Genomic DNA, 24729 nt, shown 5'->3' with positions numbered 1-24729 from the left:
CAGCAGAAATTGGACAGTGCAAAGTTATATAGCAAAAATTAGAGAACACTGGAATACAATAAGAATAAGATACTGTACACAACTGTACAGAATAGAATAGAATAAAATAATATATACAATAGGATAAAAATAGAATACAAATGCTATACAACTGACTAAAAATACAACTTTGTCAGAGAACGAGTATTGCACTTAGTCTTATTGCACATGTGTGGATGTGTGTGTTTGATCAGTTGGAGTCTTTGTTGTGGAGTCTGACAGCAGTGGGGAGGAAAGACCTGTGAAATCTCTCCGTCCCACACCGTGGGTGCCGCAGCCACTGAAGGAGCTGCTCAATGCTGTCACAGTCTCCTGCATGGGGTGGGAGATGTTGTCCAACAGGGATGACAGCTTAGCCTCCATTCTCCTGTCATTCACCACCTCCACTGGGGCCGGAGGGCATCCTAGAACAGAGCTGGCCCTGCGGATCAGCCTGTTCAGTTGCTTCCTGTCCCCGGCAGAGTGGTTGCCATCCCAGCAGACGACACTATAAAAGATGGCTGAGGCCACCTCAGAGTCACGGAAGGTCTTCAGGAGTGGGCCCTTCACTCCAAAAGACCTGAGTCTCCGCAGCAGGTACAGCCTGCTCTGCCCTTTTCTGTAGAGGGCGTCTGAATTATGAGTCCAGTCCAGTTTATTGTTCAGATGAACACCAAGGTACCTGTAGCTGTCCACAGCCTCGACGTCCATACCTTGGATGTTCAGTGGTTGCAGAGGAGGATGTTTGTGCCTGTGGAAGTCTACCACCAGCTCCTTGGTTTTATTAGTGTTGATCTGGAGGTAGTTCTGCTGGCACCAGTCCACAAAGCCTTGTGTTAGTTCTCTGTACTTCCTGTCGTCCCCATCAGTGATGAGGCCGACTATTGCAGAGTCGTCAGAGAACTGCATGTTATTTAGATTGTAAATTAAATTAAAGGTAGACCCTACAATCATACATACAGAGAAAAACCCAACAATCATATGATACTGTAACTTCTTTCATTTTTTCTTGAGATGCTCCTTTAATTTATTAATTATTCTTTGTTTAAGCTATTCTGTTGCTCTGGTTGAGTTTAATGTTTTCACTGCAGCAATCTCATTTTTTCTTAGAGATTAGTAGCTGTTGATCAAATTTTTGTAAACGAGTTCCTCTTTAAAAGTAAAAAAATGTGATTTTCAGAATGTACTTCTTTGCATTCATGAACTAAAGATATTTTTGTATATTGTTTGGCTTTAACTGGTTCGGCCCACTTGAACTTGACTGAGTGTCATGTGGCCTATGAACTAAAATGCATCTGACACACCTTCTCTGAAAGCTCCCATGGTCAGGTGCAGCCTGAATGGGGAGGCATTAGGACCCAGAGTGCTCTGTGCTATTAACTAATGCCACTGCTGCCTTCAGTTTCTCTCCTGTCGGATAGACAGAGTAGCTGCCTGCCGGTTCTCTGCTCTTCCCTGTTTTTTCCCCTCTTTTTTTCTTTTACTCTGGATATGGAGTTCAGAGGTCCACCGACTACCAGCATCCAGCAGCAGATGAAGAACCTCCACAGATCACCTGGAGCTCCAGCTGAGTGTGCTTACCTGCAGCAGCTTTGGGAGTAGTTTCCTCCTGAGTTTCCTCCACACCAAAGTGCTGCCTATATTTTGCTGTTTATCTTCTTCTGTTGATTTTTTTCCTGTTGTTATTTCAGCCTGCTGTTCAGCAGTTGCCTCAGGCTCTGAAGTCTCCCTCCTCCCCCTTTCCTCTGTCACTCGCTCAGCTGTCAGTCCGTCCGTCCCTGTCAGGATATCCCCTTCCCTCTTTCTAGGGTTTCATAATACACTAGGACCTGAGCCAGGTCTGAGCTGTCATTCAGAGGCTGGGGTGGATTTCATTCTTCTGTTTGTCAGAAAACTGAAAGCTGACAAGTAATAAATGTTAACCAACACAGAGGAGTTGTGGAGATAATGGAAGGCCACAAGCTACACAGAACCTAACTTTGGATGAGCAGACAGACCCACATTTGATCCTTTTTGAGACTCTGGCAGTGACTGTTCTTTTGAGTTTTGTGCATATGTGTGTTTTTTGGATCTATTGGATTGCCAGTCATGGGGAATGCAGCAGGAAGCCTTGAGGTTTCTCAGGGAAAGGATGGCAAGCCATCGGGCCCGGGGTCCACAGGGCCCCAGAGACAAACAGCCGGAGCGAAACTCCCGATGCCACCTGAAGAAGAGCTGGAGGAACGCTTCAACGCTGTGCTGGTGAGTCACGAATGCATGACTTCGTGCTGCAAGTGGAAAAAGCAAGAGTGCCACAATAGAAAGAAACAAAGAATGTGGAATATGTTGAAAATGTGCACGTCCTCGGGACAAGCTTATCGTTGTGCCAGGTACACAAAGCTGCTGTGAAAAGATACATAAGAGCTCCTTTATGCTCAGGCTTACCGCAGCTTTAGGCTCACTGCTCCCTGTTAGAGAAAGAATGATACGAGGAAGTCAGGTCTGTTTACAGCTTAGTAAAAGGTGCCTCTATTCTTTACTGCCCTATCTCAGTACTTATACTAGTACTTATAAATCACTCATGTATCAAAGTTTTACCAATGAGAGAAGATTACGTTGCCAAAAATACGCTTGGATATTAGGAAAGAGACAATGTAGATTAGGTCATATGATGCATCACCTTTGTTGTTTGATTTTATATTTAGTGAAATGCAGGTGCCTTAAGTTGGTCCTCGTTAGTCTTCTCAAAGTCATTACTTTATTATTCCTGTAGGGGGCGCTTATCAAATCAAGAGAATTAGTAAACAGAAGTAAACTTTAAGCTCTGAAAAAGAAGCTCAAATGAGAGGAGCGTAGCTGTAAGGGAAAGAAAATCAGAGAGATAGATAATAATTCAGAAGCTACATCACTGAAATCTAACGACACTGTGATACTGAATGGATGTAGATCATTACAGAGGCCATAAATATATTCTGTCAGTGTGTGTTTTTTAGTCCTTCTTTAGATACTCAGGTGTTTTGGGATATCTTAAATGATTTTCTTGTGATTTATTCGGCATCACAGAACTCGCCGACAACAACGTTTGTTTTTGGTGTTGGGCTCATAAAAGTAACTTCCTTTGAAAACAGGTCATTACTTTCCTCATTACTTTACCTACCAGACAACAGTCTAAGACTAAGCTTGTCACCTGCCCACATATCTGCTTAAATCATTAAATCTAGAATCTAGAAACAGAAAGTAAACTGAAATGAGCAAAACAGATAAATCCACCTGAAACAGCAGCATTATCGCCCCGATTTTTTCCATACACAACATAGATACAGTCAGCCGAAGCATGAAATACCGACATGCAGACACGTGCCTTTGTTTCTTAACTTTTGATTTGCAAAAAAGATGGTCACACAGTGTCCTCGCCATATACGCTACAGCCTTTCTTTGGACAACACCCATTTTTTTGTTTATCCACACTTAAATTGTGCCATATTTGTTGCATGGTGAACTTAATGTGCCTTAACTTTTGGAAAACATCCTCCTTGCGTTTTCAGCATTATAAACCCCCGGCTAGTTCAGATAATAAGAAAGCGGTTACAGCATAGGTGTCAAACTCTGGCCCGCGAAGCCATACCAAATTACTATCAGAGCTGGCCTACTGGTATTATACAGCTAATATATATATTGTTTAGTATTAAGCTTTGCTTGTTCCATATTCAGTTTTTCAGCAAAACGTGTTTGAGTCCATAAGAAAAGATTCATTCTTATATCTGGAGGAATAAATATATTTCAATAAATATTAGCGTTAGCCTGCGACTTTGTTCCAGTTTTGAATTTTGGCCCACTGTGTATTTGAGTTTGACACCCCTGGGTTACAGGTTAGGACTGGGAGTCGTCCTCAACATCTGCACAGATGTTGGAACAGTTCTTCTACCCAAGACCAGATGTTGAACACAAAGATGTAAAAGCGATTAAAGCCCCTCTGCTGATAACATTACTTTGACATTTGCTCCAGGGGAGGTCACGCTTGTGCCCCGACCTCAGTGCTGCTCATGAGCTTTAGGTGGAGCAAATTCCTGAAGCAAAACTTTAGTAGGAAGGCAGAAACCAGAAGGTGGGTGTCATGGTCCTGGGTCGTGTGACCCAGTGTGTTATGTTTAGCCTATTTTGATGTTTATTGTTTGTTTAGGTTCTCTAAGGTAGCCCAGCCATTTGTATATATTACCCTTGCATTAAGTCTCCCTTGCCCTTCGTGTGTTTATGTCTGTGTGTCTTGTACTGTCAAGTTCATGCTGTCAGTTATGTCATCTCCCCTGTACTAAGTTTCCCTGGGTCATGAGTCCTGTCTGCGTGGTTATGTTTAGTTCTTGTCATGTCTAATTTCCATGTTTCCTGTTTTACTTTGTAAGTCTGTATTCATTGTCAGTGTATTCAGTTGCACCCTCCTGTCCTGTCGTTAGGTTCATGTGTGTCAGCTGTGATCCCATGTGTGGCCACTTCCCCTGATCATCCCTCATGTGTATTTAGTCTCTGTGTTTCATGTAGTCTGCGTCGCGTCGTCTGTGTTATCTCCCCTACCCCTTGTCATAGTTTCCCAGCCTTAACTAGTCCTAGTTTGTACTTTGTTTAGCCATAGTTTTCCCTCAGTTGCTTTGCTGCCTTGTTCCTTAAGTTTTCGGCCCTAAATAAAGGCTCGCCTTCTGTTAAGTCCGGTTTTGTGTCCTCACCTCTGTTTGCTCTTGGGTCCTCCACTCACTCCACACGGTCTGCCCCGGCGGCCCGTGACAGTGGGAGCCTGTTGTTGTGATGTTTCTCCAACTTCAGCAGCATACTGTGTTTTCATTGAAAAGCCCGCCTGTTTTCCACACCACCCAGTGGGGTGGATGACAGAATCATTAAGTCTTCAAAGCATTGCTTGAGTGCAACTCCAGCTGTGACTGAGCTGTTACATGTGCAGCAACAGTGACTGAACTCGTGTCTACACAGTGACAGCTAAAGTGAAAGACGGCAGCTATGATCAATATGTGGTCAGACAGCTTCTTCTATGATTAACCGCATTCCTCTTTTCTGAGTCCTATCATAATGATGGGCTGCACACTGAAGAATTGATAGTGTGAAACACAGCTAACAGGCCCCAGACGTGCTGTCAGTAAGCATACTTAGCAAAACCGGCTCCTAAAGGTGAAAGGCAATCAGTTAACGCCCTGATAAATGCTGCTCCCTTCCAAGTGAAGCACTTCAGTCAGTGTGTGTGTGTGTGAGCAGAAAATGCTGCCTGTGAGAGGCAGAGTTGTAATTTCCTCTGCTGAGGAGATAATGTTTTATTTTCCTTCAGTGGGATATCTCCAAACCACTTCAGCTGATTTCTTTGATATTTAGTGGACAGTCGGGATGAAATTCATTTAGCAGAATCACATGAGCCCTGAGATTCCAATTAATTTACCTTCGATTCTGAAGTGATGTCAGGGTTTACCAACTCAGAGCTGAGCCGTAAGCACTGTCCAAGCAATGCTTTCAGAAGTTTTGACCAAAATCCTGAATCCTAAGCTTCAAAATGTGAGTTCACAAACTAATGGGTGAAGCCAGGGGCGTCTGGCAAGCAGGAAAATCCTCAAATCTGATGTAGTACTGTAATGTGGAGAAAAGAACGTCATCTAATCATTTCCTTGTGAGCTCCAGTAGATTTGTTTATAGGCAGTGATCAGCTGACCTGCTCTGCTGCTCTGAGATTATTTGGATTGAACCTGTTCATTCAGAAGCTTTCATGGCTCTGAGTCTAATCAGCATCTTCAGTCCAACATGACGTATTACCATAAACTTCACCACAATGCTGCAAACTACAGAGTTTTGCCAGTTTGCATACTACCCTGTATTTTCAGATAGTTTTCAGCACAAAATGATAATAATTCTGTTTATTTTTTAAGATGTTTCACAAAAAAAATATTATAGGGTCCCCACCTTTAATCTGTGAGTCTTTTTGTCACTTTACATGCAGAATATAATAATAACATCATAATAACACTCCAGTTATCAAATAAGTCATGTTGAATTACAAACCTTTTTTTCATTATTTCAATATTTTTTTTTCTAAGCCTAAACTGCAGTCTTTGCTTTCATTTGAATGTGTTTACAGTATCAGAGTAAACTCGGCCAGTGTTGCAGTGGAAGGATTTGTGTGAAAGATACAGCAATGAATTAATGTGCCAGCAGCAAGCGTCTTGTGCCAACTGCTGCAGGCGTCACTGATCGCAGAGCTGCAGCACTTTGTATGAATGTTCAGGTGTCTCCATAATAATAACAGCCTAAATCCTGCAACCGCGTCTCCCCCCAATCTCTCTGTCTTTTTGCTACATCACCTCTCTATCCTACCAAATATAGATTATCCCTCCCACCCTTATGTCTTCTGCCGAGTGTGCATAATAAATTGAATCTCCTGTGCTCAGTGTTGAAGATACTCTGTCTGCATACAAACCAGTTTCTGCCTGTTGGTGTGCAAAGCGCTGCTGGTTTCCTTCCGCAGTGGCTCAGAAGGACGAGCGGAGAGAGTGTGTCAGAGGGCTCGGAGATGGGAGGTGGATAGTGCTCTGTGTGTTCAGCACGTGCGCATTTGCATGTATTTGTTTGTAAAATGAGCCAGCAGGTTTGTTTGTGAGGCAGCATTTATGATACTTTACTCACATTTTGATGCTTTGATGTGAATCCGCAATAAAAGAATCAATGCTAAAGCTGCAGAAACCTGCAGAGAACATAGAGCACAGAATGACAAAGTGACTGCACAAAGGCTTCAGTCACGTCCAAATTTACAGTTAGTACTTTTCCCTTCAGTGTTTTACATAACACTTTGCATATTTCCCAACAGGGAATGCGGCAGGTGGGTGGATTTGTAAATGTACATCTGCGGATTTGTGTACTGTACTTATAAACTGATGCACAAAGTCAGGAAGAAGCAGAGAAAAGAACATTCAGTTTCTTTTTTAGATAGTCTGTACTTTTCTACAGGCTTATAAGTTATAAGTGTTGGGTTCTTTTAAGCATTGATGGGCATTAACTCCACTTATTCAATTTTTGCAGTAAGTTTCAGTTCTGTGCAGTTAATCACATTTTAACTCAGGGCACATCCTTATCAAAACAATATAGTTAAGATAAAATAGTTATTGTGATGCACTGCTCATCTCACCTTTCAGCACACCCATGTGCTGTATTTTTGCCCCTCTATAAAAGTGTGAATTCAGTCCCTCCCTTTAGTTCATTTTCTTTTTTCCTCATCATTATAATTAAAGCTCAAGTAAAGCTATAAAAAAAACAACAACTTTTTTGTAACTCCAATGAATCTGAAATTTTTTTAGAATCATTATCTCCGACCAAAATACAAAGATGCTGTGTCTGGCAATCTGTGTGATTATCACAGTGGATTCAGTAGCGTTGTGAACTCAACAATTCATAATCACATTTTGCCAGTATCAATCTATTGTTTCTTATCTGAGCAGCGTTATAGAATAACCAGCTTCTTTTCTTTAATTATTGGTGGGGTTTTGTTGTTATTTCTGTTTCTTCATCATCTGTCTCCTCTGTAACCCCACTGATATCTATACCCAATATCCCACAATCAGTTTCAAACTAAATATAGAAAACACTGGCTGTATTTCCATGAGACATTTTAAAGAGATTTGTGGAAGTACATTAAAAGCAGAGCAGATGTGGATGCAATTCACTGCAGCTTGGGGTGTCACGCACTTTGCAGAACATTATCATGCATCAACTCAGTACAGCAATAATGTAATAATAACAGAATGAAAATGAACAAGAGCCTGTATTTGTGGAAATCCTGCCATCTCGAATTCTACCTTCATCTTTGTATATTGTGATAGAATGATGCCATACTAGCCTAGTTTTCCCATCATCCTGTTATTGTGTGATTATTACCCTAGCAATCAACTAAACAACCCTCAACTCTCTGATGGTTTACCCCACTAACAGTGGATAATTGGGGGACTCCATTCAGGCCCTCCTTATAACGAAACGTGTGCCAAATTGGGGAATTCCCAGCACCCTCACAATCATTTTTGTATTGCATCAATCTATGTTGTAGTTTTTCTCAAACATCTTGATATTTAGGAACTGTGAACAAATCATAAAGTGACAATATTGCAGCAGGTAGTTGATAACAGAATGAAAACAGAATGTCAGGAAGTTGTAGGTCAAAAAATACAAATCATCTGAAGATGTCATCTTGAACTTTGGAAAATCATTTGGGGTATTTTCCCCAATTCTACTTTTCTAATTAGCTATTTGGGGGATTACTTAAAGGTAGATTAGTGAGCAGTGATGATCGCCTTTAGCATAAGATGAAAGCATATACATCCAGTAGGAAAAGATAGGAAAAGCACTGAATCATAAGTAATTATTCATTTTCTGTGAAGATAATAATTTCACTGATCCATCCTTTTGGGACAATCAGAACCATCAGGGATTCAGGAAGTCAGCATCATGCATCATTTAGCTTTACTCTGCTTGTAGAAATGATACCCTGTCCTCCATCTCTGCTGCTGCTTTGAGCCTCTGAGTCTCACCGCTTCTCTGGTGGTGTAGTAGCAGGTGTAAAGGTCACTGATTTTATTGTGTAACGCCACTTAATTTTAAAAAATAGCCGGGGGGATTCGTGAGCCTACAAAGCACTGAGGCAGTTACGGTGCAGGTTGCCATGGAGATTGCCACATGCCTTCACACTTAGCAGGTCTTAAAAAATAAAAATGAGCCGCAGAGGGCACACAGCCAAGAGCAAGCTCGAGATGAAAATTAAACTCATTAACATGTGAAGCCTGATGACTGCAGCACCTCACAGATTGTGTTTTATGTTACTGTCACATGCACAACTCCCTGCTGACCTGATGATGTTAGAGAAGATCGCGCCTTTAACGACACACAGGGGACGTGATTATGTGATCAGCTGCTAGCACAGAATATTTCTTTGTGCATCCGAACATACTCGGTGGAAAAAAAAGATGATCTTAATTTAGAGAGCATTTAGACATAAATGGGGTTTGCTGACAACCTTAAAGTCTTTTGGAAAACAAGCTTTGCAGCATGCCAGCTTCATTGTTTCTGCCTAAATTGGAGCACACGTCTAGTAATATTCTTGGTATTATAACTAAATCACGTGTAAAGACGGAAACAAATAGTTTCGTCCTACTAAGAGAAAAAGTTAACGTATACAGCAACAAGCACACAATTGGCATTGTCACAACAGAGAGTTAATGACAAGAATTAACAAAGAAAAAGGCTCCAAGAGTGCCAGGAGTGACACAGTAAATACATTAATTCATTTAAATTTAAATTCTTATTTTTTAGAAATGTTTAAAGAAAATTGAACCGATTTAAAAGAAAAAAAGGAAAAAGCAAGAAATAAAATACAAGAAGCAAAAAAATAAAAGATATGTAAGCCATAGCAGAGTTAATTTCATCAGATAACTGAACTTTAACAGCACCTCCTGCTGTCATAAATGTCAAAAATTGCCAAAATAATAACTGTTTTGTTAATCTAAGGGATTAAAAAGGGGTAACAGGTTACAAAAGCTCTAAAACATTATTAAACTGAAATATGCAAGAAACCTAAAAATAAAGTAATTGTTATCATTTATTTTGGGGTTTATGTTACATGTAAAACAAGTTCATCCTGTCTGTGTTGCTGTTTGTTGAAAGGGGAATTTTTATCTCCGGCACCTGAATCGACCATCAGCAAGTCTGCCTGTGTCCTCCTGCAGAAGGAAAAGTCTACAGTTACACACCATGTCTGTTTATAATCATCATTATATGCCTCTCATAATCTTCCTAGACCATCAGAAGATTTCCATACAGGTTATAATGGCTCATTTATGTAAAGTATTTTTATAGCCTCTCCCTGCTTCCATGTTTAGCACTGCAGGCTGCCTGTTGTCAGTTTATGTTATTAGTTGGGGGCAAATGGCTTTAAAGATTTAAAAGCATTTCATCGCTGAACCAGCTGTTATGGAAAAGCAGCTGTATGAATACAGATGTTAGCATTTTGTAGGAATATTATTATTTTACTGCAACAAAATCAATACATAACAACCTCGCTCGTGTTTTTTGTACATGTACGTATGTGTAGGTGCACATCTGTAGTAGCCTCTGCTAGTGCTTAGTGTTTAGATGAGAGGATCGAATGAAGGTCTAAGCTAGCTCTTCTGTGCTCCAAGCTGCTTTCATTAACTGTTGTCTTTTTCAACTCTTGGGCTCATAGTTTGCCGGACACTAAACATATAAATGCTTCAGAAAAGAGTGGGCATGAGACTTTTTCATAGCGAGTAATCCAAACCACACAGCAGCGTGTTGACTGGTTGTCCCAGGTCTTCTCTGGACTGAAGTTTGCTTCGTTTTCAGCATCTTTTCTCTGACATATGATTGCATTCATCTCTTTTACACCCTCACACTGGTTTATGTTGAGAGATAAAAGTCTAAAATTCATCCTCCATCTTTGCTTTCCTATATTATCCTAACCATAGGTCTGTAGGCAGCCACCTAGTAGCACACCATTATATGCTAGCTAGCCCATCTTCAATAACCCCATAAACATGGCTGCTGTTTAACTTTCTGTCTTCATTTATGAAGCAATACAGCTGCACGTTTCAGTTTTTATAAATCTCTGAGTCATAACGTGGGATTTCATCCATAGATGGAAACTAACAAGCCAACTTCCCGCTAACGTCTAAGTCAGTTTAACCTCTAAATCCTTTTTTTCATCACTGCCATGTTGTTGAACTTCAGTGTGACACCTAAGAGAGCAGCCATGCTCACAATTCATTGAAGATGAAAGTAGTTGGGCCATTTTTAGCTCTCAGTCATGTTTGAGTTTTGGAATCGAAGAAGAGTTTAGACCAGATGGCTGATCACATCAGACTTAAGAGATGGATAGAATCTTTCTAGTTTTACTGGTCTGATTAATTAACCACAACAATCCACAGAATCTAGAAAAGCACAAGCACAGTGAGCTGTGATGACACACCTGTCAGTGAACTGCAGTTTTTATGCTTCCTAGTTGGCATGAAATTTCATACACATAGTTTGCAGCCCTCGTGCAAAACATCTGGTGATTGTATTGCATGACGGTGGAGAATAAAACACATCAAACCCCTTGCATATTGCTTTAGAAAACAAGTACTGCATGTAGTTCAGGATAATAATCAAATAGACTGGACTTCCTTCAGGGATTTTGTCTCAGACTGACTATAAGTTTGAACCGTGTCAGGCATTTTCGACTGGTTCATCAGATGTGGTAGATTAGAGACTGGGAAGAGATGACAAAAGGGCCACCCCCCCCCCCACACACACACACACACAATGTGATTTAAAGTCTGATAACTTACAAGGTTTTTGTGTTTGTGGGTCACACACAGGTCTGTGTTATGTTACTATATTGGAGCCAAAGCCGTGTCGTGTCCTGCTAATGTTGTATTTTAAACCCAACACTGGAAAATGCCAGTGCTGTTTTTCTCTTTCAGTTTCCATCCGGCCACACATAACCAGCACGTATTGACCCACCAGCTTCATTCATCAGGCTTGATTTATCAGATGCACATCCAGCATTGATCTACTGAGCCATTTTCCAGATTGACATGCCTGACAGCAGCTCTCCATCTTTTAGCATTTAGTGGGATTCGGCCTCTACTTCTGGATGAATAAAAAGCCTGACTTAAATTTTTGAGAAGTTCAAATTCAGACAGTGGTGTGAATTTGTTTGTTGGTGACATGACAGGGACATTCCTGAGCAGACTGAGTCAGTGTCACTGACACCATGCTGAGGTTGTGATGCCCGAGTTGCTCAGGATACCAGATAAGATACGAGGAGCTGTGTGTCATGCTTGAGCGGGATTCTCCTGTCGACTAGCCTAGTTTCACAACGCTGTGGGTTATAGTCGGTGCCGCTCGTGTGTCTGTGTTTGTTGTTTGGGACACCACCCAGTTGTGAAAATGGGAGGAATGTGGTGACAATCTTTTATCTTTACTTCTCAGCAACTTTTATAATCTGATATCAGTTATCATAAACAAAAGCAAATGTCTGGTTGACAGTATCTGACTCATCTGTCAAACAGCTGACATCAGGAGTATAGAACCAGCAGCATCCTGACTTGCACTTTATCAGAGGGGAGGATCAGCACACACTCTTCAAAACACAATGTGAACTAAAATCCCGCTCTGAGACGTAGGCTATATGTGATTAAACTGTAGTGTAACATGACAGCATACAGCTGATAATTACAAAGACCTGTGACTCTCAGAGTAACTCACTGCCAGACTTATAACGGCCTGCAGCAGAGTCTTTAATTATTGAAGGTGTCGTCAAAGGGGCTTGAGAGGACCCCGTGCCTGTGACCATGTTGGTTCCTGGAAGATCTCCATATTCACACATTCACATGACTGTTTTTCAACACAGAATGTATCTGTAAATAATTCAGAGCACAGAGAGATCAATGAGAATATAGGTTACTGTGGCAGCATGGTCTGATGCTGTTTAAAAATGAAAAATAACGCACAGTAGGCCTTCTTTCACAAGCCTCTTTAAGAAAGAGCTACAAGGTAGCATGGTAGAATTATATATATGGGTATTAGAGCCATTGTAGATAAAAAATAAATAAATAAATTACAGACCAGAGGATGAGGGTAATCGACTGTGTAAACAACAAAATAGAAGAGCAATGCAGATATCTGCTGTTTAGTGTTGAGTAACACCGCTAAAATGCTAGAATTTGGATGGTTTGTACTACACAATAATGCTGTTCTTCTTTTAAATATGTCATTAAAAAGCCCACACACAGTGAAGTTCAGTTTAGTGACTCCAGCTAGCGGCGGTGAAGCGTAGTACACACTGACCACTTACAAAAGCCTGTGATAAACGGGTGCATTTAAAGTCTCCACATTCTCAGACAAGAAACGCCTCAGTTACTCCAACATCCAACCAGAAGAGCAGTCTGACCACACCTTGCATGTATGTGAGCCATTAGCACAATGATCAATATTAATCTTAAATAGCATTTCTTAAAAAATGTCAAATTGTCCTTTTGTCCTCAATAGAACATGTACCTCACTATTTTATTTTTTATTTATTCATTTTTTGTGGTAATTGCTGTTGCATCATAATAGGCTAAGTATATGAACTGTAACTTGCTTGTGTTGAGCAACATTTACCTAGTTTGTACTTGTAGTTGTTGTAGTTGTACACTAAGAATGCTGAAGTTATTTACTTTGCAGTCTTATTGTAGATTTCAGTGGTGCAGCAGCTCCGACACACCTTTAGGACACACCTTTGTTCAAAATACAAATTAGCATTTGACTACCAAAATGAGTGATTTCACATGGACCTGAGTGTAATCAAACTGTAAATGTGGAACATTTATATGATTCTAATGATCGCAGTGTACGCATATGAATGTCTATGTGTACTGTCTGCTCTGCAATGGGGTAAATCCCAGTTATTTTGATTTTCCTATGTTTTATTTTCATTCATCGTTCCCCTGTGGATATCATGTTACACCCTTCATTTGTGTTTGTTTCACATGTCACATTCAACATAAGTGCTCGTACATAAGTGAACCATCAACAGCGTTTGTATCTCTGACTTTCTTTGACTTACCTCTACATAAAAAGTGAACAATGTGAAAAAGTTCTGCAGGTTATTGCTTCCAATCGACAGATTTGACTTTTTAACATTTATTTCATGTGTTTCTGCTGCCAGAACACGATGAATCTTCCTCCAGACAAGGTCAAGATCCTCAGCCAGTACGACAGTGAGAAGAAGTGGGACCTGATCTGTGACCAGGTAGACTTTCAATATTCTGTTCAGGACTTATTTACTTTTTTTTTTTATTCTAATAAACTGTAACTGAGTTTTTCTGTTGCAGTGGGTTGAGCTGCAAAGAACAAAAAAGGCCTGCAAGGAGAAGTCTATAAGGCTTAAGAAAATACAAATGTTTTGGAGACAACAGAAAAAAGGAGAAATAAAGATGTTCCTAAAAACATGCATTTCTTATTATTTTATAGTCATAACAGTGAAAGACAAAGATTTTAAAATCCTACAGACCCTCCTACTACTCTACCTGCACACTGGGGTTTATACTCAGCAGGCAGTGATACAGCACAAATTACCACAGCAATGTAAACACTGACAATGAGGTAAATGTAAAGTTACCTCGCTAAGCAAGAGATTCTGCTTTGTAGTAAAGTACATGTTAATAGGCTTGGAGTGTAAACAAACATGAGAAGCCATTAAAGGTAGATAAAAGAAGAAACGTTAAAGGACGGTTTTAATCAATTAATCGAATTGAACTTCTTGTAAGATGACTGAATGCCAAAGTTAAGAAACCAACACAGACTTACGTATACACTAACACAAGGAAGCTCATCAATATTGTACACCACCATAGCAACTACAAGAGAGTCCATAACAACCTGTGTGTTGATGTGAGAGCGATAGATAAACCCGTTGCTGTCATACAGCTTCTCAAGTAAACAGTTTGGCACATTTCAGAAAGTGTCAGTTTTTCGGTTTAACTAAAGGCCGTGAACAGTGAAAAGTGTGTGTGTGAGAACGTAGCCGCTGCATGGCAGTCGAATCATTTCAACCATTTGCATAACTGAGGCGGTGTAATCAGCCTGTTCCTGTGAGACCCCGGCTGAGCTCTGCCCTGCCTTCCCCATCGCTGCAGCGCTGCAATCAAACATAATTAGAGGTCTGAATGTTTCTTTCCTCCATCTTTAGGAGCGCTTTCAAGTGAAGAATCCACCATCTGCTTACTTGGAGAAGCTGAAGAGCTTTGTGGATCACGGAGGAGTCAGTCGAAAGGTATATCGGAGCAAACTCAAATCAAACATTTTAATTTCAAGCTTCTGTTTGTTTTCGAAAAGTAAACATGAACTTCTTGAAAAAGCCTCATTGATTTTAGACCTTTTGATAAAATTCTTGAGCTTTTTGAGGCAGGAAATAGAACGGCACCACAAATATTCTACTGTAAGAAATATTTGTGGGTTGAAGTTGGCCCTGTCTGTTCAGGCAGAGTTACTTTGTGTGCTGTGATTACTGTTCTGTACTTATTAAAAATATTTAGGACACCCCTGTTCCTGACTGCAAATATATCCAGCATTCCTTTATCATGTTATGTAAAGCCAACACCTGGATAAGCCAAGGTTCATAGACTGTAGAGCCTTGGCTATATGTTTGGAAAAACTGAAATGTTTCTATTTAATTCTTTAAAAATAATAAAAGAAAACCTCCAAACTCCTCTGGTTAGTCAGTAGCTATGCAGTGACACACCTCCAGCTAAGCCTTCTGGCAATATGCAGTCTTTTTTCATCACCTGTAATCTAAAAGTATTTCAAATATTGGTATTTCAGCTGTTTTATCCAACAAACTAAGTGCAAACTAAATCCAGTCCAGTCCAGTCCATGCAACTAAAAGACCACCTGATAGCTCCGTAGCTCGCAGAACCACCTTTAACTTTAGTAATGATGTTTTTTTGTTTGTTTGTTTTGAATTATCAGTTTCTCGAACCTGAAAAAGCAGGTTCTTTAGGTGGATTACTTTAAATGGATGAAGAGCAGAGAGGCACATAATGATCAATTACTTAATATATTATAATGAGTATAATAAGATATCTTTAAGTATTTTTTTGACCTCATTCTCACCTTGTATATGCTTTATCAGTTTAGGAGACGGGTCCAGGAATCCACACAGGTCCTGAGAGAGCTGGAGATTTCCCTGAGGACCAATCACATCGGGTGAGTCTCTCCCATGTGGGTACAATATGATTGTACCATTGATAGAGATAAGAAGCTGATTATAGCACACAAAATTACACCGAAGCAATGAATTCAAATAAAAATGTGAATTCTTCAACCACCTGTAACACATTTAATGAAATATAGTGAGTATTAGCAAAATTACAACTTTTAACTCATGTTTTTAAAACACTTCTTTACTAACTTTTCCTGCCATGCTCTGCCTCTGAGTTACATTTGTTTTGTGTTGTCCTGCTGTAGCTGGGCTCAGGAGTTCTTAAATGAGGAGAACCAGGGTTTGGACGTTCTTGTGGATTATCTGTCTGTCGCCCACAGCGCTGTCACGTAGGTATCAGCTTACAAGATATCTCAGAGCAGTCGCTGCTGAACTGTCTCAGCCACACAGTCACTCACTAGTCCAAGAAGGTCACAAAATTTAATTAACATTACTTTTTATGGTGATACTCACAGGTATGAGGTGGAGACTGTGGACAACGGCACGCTGCCCACAGACAAAGGCAAAACTACTGACAAACCAGGGGAAGATCTGAAAAGAAGTGCCAGCAACTCACCCACACACAGCGCCTTGAAGGGTGGCAAGGCCTTCACAGTCAGGTACAGTGTGACAAACACCAAAAGCACAGTGATAAATTTATGGGCTACTTTAATTTATTTCATTGTTATTACATTAAAATGACTTACTGATGTTATTGATACTCCGAAAAGTGAGAAAAGTAACATTTTAAACTGACTTAAGTGTTTATCCAAAAACAAGTTTTCTAAAAATAGACACATGGCCGAGGGTATATCGACAGCACGCCCATGATCCACATCTCACTGCAAAATTTGTTAAGGATTTCTTAAAGCTGGCTGCAGGGACCTATTTCCATTCAGCTGATGTAGTCGTAGGAGCTCATTCTCAACCCTGGAGACTCAATTAGTACCACTTTAAAAAGCTGCCGATGTGGCTAATTTACACGTAAAGTGTCCTTTGGAGTGTGTGCTGTGATGCGCTGTTTTAATGCATAAGTGAGAGTGATTGGTCACTCCTAACAGGTCATTTGGGAATGAGCAGGGTCACATGCTTTTAAACTCAAATCATGATCTCCTCCTAGCCTTCACCTTCAGCAGCTGCAGACGTGTCCTTCTTATCTTTCTGATGGGAAGTGGTTGCATTCCTCTCATAGCGAGTACGCCTCCTTACGTAGGTGTTTGGGGTCCTTTTGTTCAGACGGGGTGTGCTTAGGTGTGAATGTGAAACATGTCGCTAAGTGACGCAAAATACAATTATGAGAGCATGCTCTCAGTGGTTTTGTTTTCATCTGGTGAATGATGGCTGGCATGAGTATTATTTGAAGTATTTACTGCAGAAGTTTTTGAGCTTCTTAAAACAGAGTCTGCAGTTTCTGACGATGGACTTTATTTATTTATTTATTTCTAAATTAATTCATTAAGAATTAGTTGGCACATTCTTCTAAAAAAGTGGGTAAATGGGTAATAATTATTGGCTTTATTTTCAGTGCTATTCTAGGTCTTATTAAAGCGGCTCTTCAGTTAAGCCTCAGTTAAACCTGGCTGATTTACCTCTCTAAAACAGAAAAGCCTTGAGGAACTCGCGTGTTGTGAGCCAGAAAGATGATGTTCATCTCTGCATCATGTGTCTGCGTGCCATCATGAATTACCAGGTATCTAAAACCACTTACACACTATGTATTATTGTTATTTATTAATTGATCCTTAGAGTTTAACTTTTATTTCCCATCAGTCATTCTCTAAAGATAGCAAAAAATGTCAGAATAGGTAATGTAATTTTTTCATGTTGATATTCACTTATTATACACTTGTCCTTTGCTGTTTTAAATTCATATTAAGAAACAAATGCCATATGTAAGGTCAGAGTTCAGTTCAATTTTAAAGTATTGTTTCATTTCAGCAGTTCATATTGTTTTCTGGTCCACACAAGAGCCACTTAATCTGGTCATGTTTCATTTCATTCTTTAATCTTATTTGGCAAACTGTTGGCAGATTTTTGTGTTTTTTTACTTAGTCGGGGTTTAACCAAGTGATGAAGCATCCCTCCTGCGTGAACGAGATCACGCTCAGCCTGAACGACAGAAACCCGAGGTAAACACCATGCACAGCCTGAACATGAAACTACAGTGGCTTGCAAAAGTATTCGGCCACCTTGAACTTTTCCACATTTTGTCACATTACAGCCACAAACATGAATCAATTTTATTGGAATTCCACATCAAAGACCAACACAAAGTGGTGCACACGTGAGAAGTGGAACGGAAATCATACATGATTCCAAACATTTTTTACAAATAAATAACTGCAAAGTGGGGTGTGCGTAATTATTCAGCCCCTGAGTCAATACTTTATTGAACCACCTTTTGCTGCAATTCCAGCTGCCAGTCTTTTAGGGTCTGTCTCTACCAGCTTCGCACATCTACAGACTGAAATCTTTGCCCATTCTTCTTTGCAAAACAGCTCCAGCTCAGTCAGATTAGATGGGCAGCGTTTGTGAACAGCAGTTTTCAGATCTTGCCACAGATTCTGGATTGGATTTAGACACCAGACAGGTCAGAGATAAAGTTATTGAGAAATTTAAAGCAGGCTTAGGCTACAAAAAGATTTCCCAAGCCTTGAACATCCCAGGGAGCACTGTTCAAGCCATCATTCAGAAATGGAAGGAGTATGGCACAACTGTAAACCTACCAAGACAAGGCCGTCCACCTAAACTCACAGGCCGAACAAGGAGAGCGCTGATCAGAAATGCAGCCAAGAGGCCCATGGTGACTCTGGATGAGCTGCAGAGATCTACAGCTCAGGTGGGGGAATCTGTCCATAGGACAACTATTAGTCGTGCACTGCACAAAGTTGGCCTTTATGGAAGAGTGGCAAGAAGAAAGCCATTGTTAACAGAAAACCATAAGAAAGAAAACCATAAGAAGTCCCGTTTGCAGTTTGCCACAAGCCATGTGGGGGACACAGCAAACATTTGGAAGAAGCTGCTCTGGTCAGATGAGACCAAAATGCAAAACGCTATGTGTAACTAACACTGCACATCACTCTGAACACACCATCCCCACTGTCAGATATGGTGGTGGCAGCATCATGCTCTGGGGGGCTTCTCTTCAGCAGGGACAGGGAAGCTGGTCAGAGTTGATGGGAAGATGGATGGAGCCAAATACAGGGCAATCTTGGAAGAAAACCTCTTGGAGTCTGCAAAAGACTTGAGACTGGGGCGGAGGTTCACCTTCCAGCAGGACAACGACCCTAAACATAAAGCCAGGGCAACACTGGGATGGTTTAAAACAAAACATATCCATGTGTTAGAACGGCCCAGTCAAAGTCCAGATCTAAATCCAGTCGAGAATCTGTGGCAAGATCTGAAAACTGCTGTTCACAAACGCTGCGCATCTAATCTGACTGAGCTGGAGCTGTTTTGCAAAGAAGAATGGGCAAAGATTTCAGTCTGTAGATGTGCGAAGCTGGTAGAGACAGACCCTAAAAGACTGGCAGCTGGAATTGCAGCAAAAGCTGGTTCTACAAAGTATTGACTCAGGGGCTGAATAATTACGCACACCCCACTTTGCAGTTATTTATTTGTAAAAAATGTTTGGAATCATGTATGATTTCCGTTCCACTTCTCACGTGTACACCACTTTGTGTTGGTCTTTGATGTGGAATTCCAATAAAATTGACTCATGTTTGTAGCTGTAATGTGACAAAATGTGGAAAAGTTCAAGGTGGCCGAATACTTTTGAAAGCCACTGTATACTAAACTATAAGCTGAAAAGTGTACAAGAACTATGGATGTGATTATCTGCGAGGTGTTAGTGTTCAGGACGGACTTTAAATGTCCCGCGTCTTTATTAGACATGGGACTAATAAAGGTATCTTATCTTATCTTAAAGTAGTTGCTGGGCAGTGCATAAACGTCAATCGTCTTTTCAGGACTAAAGCTCTGGTGCTGGAGCTGCTGGCGGCCGTGTGTTTGGTGAGAGGAGGTCATGACATCATCCTCGCCGCCTTTGACAACTTCAAAGAGGTCAGTAGAGTCATTGCAGTGGCTGACAGTCATCACATGTATTTTTGAGGTGTGTCATTGGTAGCTGCCGCTTTAGGAGATTCCTGCTCTCTGTGTGAACATTAATTAACTGAATTAATTTGAGCTTCTGATTGATTTAATCAACATTGGTGAACAAGAAGATGACCAGAAATAAGCTGAGACAGCTTCTAGTAGTAATGATGTGTTTTGTTATTTAATTTTTGAAGTTTTGGCCCTCCATACTAAAACATGCACGTTAGATTTAAGCTGGGTGCTCGCTGTAAAGGGGATTTCTCCACCAGTATCTCATTTACAGCACGAAAAGTTTAGGATTTTTAAGACTCATATGGATATTTAGTGATTTTAAAATGACTATTTTTTTATTCACATTCATTATATGTAGTTTTTATGAGTTCTTACCAAAATAATATGAACATATAACTTAAAATATAATGGAAAATATCAGTTAATCCGCTGATCTGGCTGAAATTTAAAGTTTAGGTCATTTAGTAAATAATTTGTGCTGCAAAAATCTGCTTTGTTTTCCAATTTTCTGAACCACATATTCATTTCAGAGGTCTAGGGCTTACCTTGTTATTAGGATACATCCTGGATGGACTGCTTATCCATCACAGGTCTAACATAACTATAGCCAATTTAGAATCACACATTATCCTAAAAGCAGGTCTTTGGACTGATTAGAATCCCAGAGAAACCCCACACAGGAACAAGGAGATCGTGCAAAGCCAACCATGGTTTTAGACCTTCTTTCTGTGTTCAGCAGTGATGACTCATCTCACATTCACACTTAAGGGATCAGAAGCTTAACATAGATCTATGGCACAGCACTCACATACCAGCAGGTTATGGGGGAACCCCAGGTCGAGCTGCCCGCCGTCAGCTGCTCCGTCCAGCTGTTCCTCTGCCAAACAACACTGACCGAAGAGGTATAAATATGTGAAACACTTGCTGAGTGGCCTCTCACCTCTCCTTGACCTTCTTCTGTCTTTGATTGAGAAAGCAGCACCTGTTGCTTCCTGTGGCTGTGGAGACAGAAGCTTAAACCTGAACCAGGAGAAAACATTCAGGAAGTCAAAAGCTGCTCTGCAACAAGCAGACACCCATTAAGTATTTCTTTCAGTTGCTTACAGTGAGCTAAACTGACCCCTCGTATTAAATTGCTTCTTTGGTCACTGTTATGTTAATTTAAATATTCAAATTTAAGCACATCTCACATTTGAGCTCATTTTAAATAATGGATTTACCCTGGAGGAGTACAAAACACAGAACAATTTTATTTCAATTTATACTTAAAGAGGATCTTTTCTCTATTTCTCGCTCTGCATTTTTTATTAAAGGATCTGATTACGGTAGCTTTGCATCATTCACAGTTTAAAATAATCCCTATTTCTCTTGTACTGAGTTTGATTGATCTTCTGCTTCTGAGGCCATGTTGTTCGGGGCTTTTTGCACTTGGTTACGTCTCCCAAGGCAAATTAGTCCTGGGTGAAGGGGCAAATGAAGAGTCATTCGGATGATGACATGAAAAACAAAAAATCCAGGATCCAGTTTACCCTGCCTGGCATAGAGTAACCGGGGCACCACCCTGGAGCCAGGAGCAGGCGAGGGGGAGTGCCTACTGGCAAGGCCTCACCCATGGGGCCTGCAGGGCACAGCTTGAAGAGGAGACATGGGTCTGTCCTCCTGTGAATGCATGGATGAATGAATGGATGCCATTCGGAGATCTTTAGATGCTCTGAAATCTCACCTACCACGCAATATCCTTGGGAATTGGTTGGTTGGCCAGTCGCCAAGTTGTTAAGACAGAAAATAAGACCCCTGTCATCTCTAAAGCAGCTCTGTGTGTTCAGGTCAATGCCATTCTTTCATGTTTTGGTGTTTGCGGAGTTTCTTTAAAAAGACTTCTATATACATGTTAAAAAAAATGAAGTGATGAATTAAACACCTGTCCATTTGTAAACCCTCTGGCTGCATCAGCTTTAACCCGTTTGATTAATGTGGCATTGATTATCAGAGCTGTGACTCGAGTGTCACCGTGAGCGGAGCTTGTCGTCGGTGCCGCAGCAGTGTCGGCATGTGTGTGTGGGCGAGAGCTGGAAGAAGATGGGGAGAGCGATAGAGGCGGCCGGGCGCGGGGCCAGGAGCTGGCTCATGTGTCCCTCAGCAGCAGAACATGGGCTTTGTTTAGGGTTGTGCTGGCTGTTCGATTGGCCTGGTGCATTATTCAGTGGACATGAGTGGGCAAGAAAGGGGCAGGTAGATTACCACACAGCAACGGATGAGACAGGGAACTTGCTGACATGCCAGCAGTTAGGAAAACACAGTCATAAAGAAGCCACGTTTTCTCTGCCAGGAAATCATGCGGCACACAAACACCGGGGATTGTTTACACCTGCAGAGCGAGCTGCAATCATCCTGTGCTGCTTTTATTACAACCATTATTTCTGTTTGTCCCTGAAATGAGCTGAATTTCTCCACAAACAGTCGACAGAGCCTCCTCTCTCTCAACGCTGCGCTGTTTGATTAGACCGCATGTTTGCTGAAATCCTGATGCATCGTTACGGCTGCAACAATGTTTCTGTGTGAGCACACTGCCCCCATGTGTGCACACACGGGGAAGGCAGCAAGCTCCAAATCTCCACGGACGTCACCTAGATTTATAAACCTGCAATGGGCACAATAAAAAGAATAAGAGGGTTGAATACTCAGCTGCTGTTTGATCTGATCTTTATTATTATTATTATTGTTTTCAGGTTTGTGGGGAGAAAAACCGATTCGAGAAGCTCATTGAGTATTTCCACAATGAAGAAAGCAACATCGACTTCATGGTAAAGCAGCAATTGCATTCAAATACATGCATGCAAAACACTTTTCAGGTTCACTATGTAATGACAACATATGAACATTTATATGTAAAGTAGAAAACATCAACATAAAAAAGAAAAGTGCACGGATAACAAAAGAACAGGAAATAAAAACATGACATAGAACCAGAAAAAGAGTGTGATTAAATTGGAAGACGACAGGATTTAAATATCAGGTAAATCTATAATGTGAGAGCAAGACTGTGCAGGGCTTCAAAGTAATACGTTTGTTATTCTGAACCTGCTCTATAAGCTGTCCTTCTAAAGTTTTCATGCAACGAGATTCAGCTGATCTATAAAAATACGTCACATTTGTCTTTTTGGCAAATGTTCAGTTTTTTGTCTAACAAGCAAAAGATCCCAGATTTATTCCCAGCAGGAGACACAGATCCCTTTGGGGCGGTGTCAGAAAGAGCATCTGGCATAAAAACTGCCAAATCCAACATGTGGAGCTGCCAGATGTTGAGTCCCCTTAAGCAATTGACAGAGGTAGACAATTCCTGTCATCAGGAATAACGTTTATTCTGTGATCTACCTGGTCAGTCTCCGGCCTCTTAATGAGTGTCGATGTTATCCTCAGGTTGAATAAGGTCAGCTCTAAACTGACATTACTACATCCCTCCAGGTTGATGCTCTGTCAGCGTCATTTCAAAATGAACATTTTCTTTGAATTTGGTGTGCAAATCATGAAAAAAGGCCCTAAATTAAACCTGCTTTTACTCTGCAGTAATAATATGATTTTTTAAAGAAATGCATAATCATCAGGGATGTGAAATTCCCTTGAAAAATGTTTGTGTTTGTAACATCTGTGATTTAACAATCTCTCCTCGTGTCTGTACAGCTGCAGCAGATTGTTGTAAATCATTTGTTGATTGATTGATTAACTGTAGACCTGAGATGGGGCTTCAGTTGGAGTTGACTGGTGGTGTTTTTCTAATACTGGTAACTGCCAGAAAAAAAAGAATAAATCTATTATTTATGTGCACAATTTGCTCTGGGACACAAAAAGTCCTCCTTTGTGTGAGAATTTACAAAAACAAGCTAAAATAATAAAGAATAGGGGTAATTAGTTTTTATAATTGAAAGCTTTCAGGCTGAGCCTTTTGTAAAATGACAGCTTTTCTTTTAATTAGACAGATTGTGTGCAATTATATATAATATGCAGAGTGCTGTGAAGAAGGCTTGTGTATTCCTAAAAGTTTGTTCTCCACTTTCTTTTACACAAGATCAGAGCTGTAAGTAGAACAGCTGAGGACGGTAATCCAAAGTCTGCCACGAATTCAGAATTTAATTTAATGATGTCGTAAATTTGCAGGAGAGGCGTTTATTTAAGGTTACTTTAGGAGACGGGAGAAACAAAACTCCTCGACTAATCAACGAATCGATCAGGAAACAAAAAAGAAAAATGCAAACTGCAGCTTCCCGGAGCCCAAGATAACAATCTAATAACTAAAGTTAATGAGTTTGTAGTAACAAAAAGAAACGCAACACAATTTCACCCCTGAGAAGTGATTATTGCTGCAGTTGATTATTGGGAAAAAAAAGAACAATTAGCGAGTTTAGTTTTAACGGTTTTCAGTGTTTCCTCAGTCAGCTGCAGGAGCGGCTGCCAGCTGTCTGGAGCTGTGTTTTAGTCCGCTTGAAATCTGCAGAACTTTTAATTGGCCTCTTTAAACTTAACAAACTCAAAGTGGGAAACTCTGGACAATTACCAACAACTTCACTGAGAAGCAGATGGTCTGAGGTCACAAAATATGCCTTCCACCAAAGTGAACATTACTGAGCCTGTGTGAAACATTTTATGTCAGCGGTACTTGTTCACACGTCGTGTTCTGAAGCTCGTGTCTAATATTGTGCAGCAGCTGCTCGTGTCAGCAGTTTGGCCTCCTCGCTTTCATTAGCTCTACTGACGTTCTGCTCTCTGTAAGCAGACTTTCTTTACGTCGCGCGGGTAAACTTTTAAACTTGTAGCCCCTGTCCTGGTGATGGTCCTGGTGATGGTGTCGGACACTG

At 40.7% G+C, this 24729-nt stretch overlaps 1 protein-coding gene across 3 annotated transcripts in view; it reads left to right on the top strand.

Moving 5' to 3' along the window:
* The first annotated feature begins 1199 nt into the window (after positions 1-1199).
* The window catches only part of fmnl1b (formin-like 1b), a 36696-nt gene continuing 13166 nt past the window's right edge, over positions 1200-24729 (top strand). For 2 of the 3 annotated variants that reach the window (XM_085466976.1, XM_085466977.1), the window contains exons 1-10: positions 1200-2259; positions 13736-13819; positions 14759-14842; positions 15701-15774; positions 16036-16119; positions 16246-16389; positions 17372-17459; positions 17822-17898; positions 19738-19831; positions 22606-22680. In XM_085466976.1, coding sequence (XP_085323102.1) covers positions 2107-2259; positions 13736-13819; positions 14759-14842; positions 15701-15774; positions 16036-16119; positions 16246-16389; positions 17372-17459; positions 17822-17898; positions 19738-19831; positions 22606-22680 — 957 coding nt within the window. In that variant the 5' untranslated portion in view covers positions 1200-2106. The remainder of the gene's footprint in view (positions 2260-13735; positions 13820-14758; positions 14843-15700; positions 15775-16035; positions 16120-16245; positions 16390-17371; positions 17460-17821; positions 17899-19737; positions 19832-22605; positions 22681-24729) is intronic. The other variant, XM_085466975.1, reaches the window with a different exon arrangement.

The sequence above is a fragment of the Copadichromis virginalis genome, linkage group LG8 (assembly GCF_057382275.1).
Source record: "Copadichromis virginalis isolate Kocher_CV1m ecotype Utaka linkage group LG8, C_Virginalis_male_GT1.1, whole genome shotgun sequence".
In the NCBI taxonomy this organism is placed as follows: domain Eukaryota; kingdom Metazoa; phylum Chordata; class Actinopteri; order Cichliformes; family Cichlidae; genus Copadichromis; species Copadichromis virginalis.
This window is presented reverse-complemented; position numbering and strand designations above follow the sequence as displayed.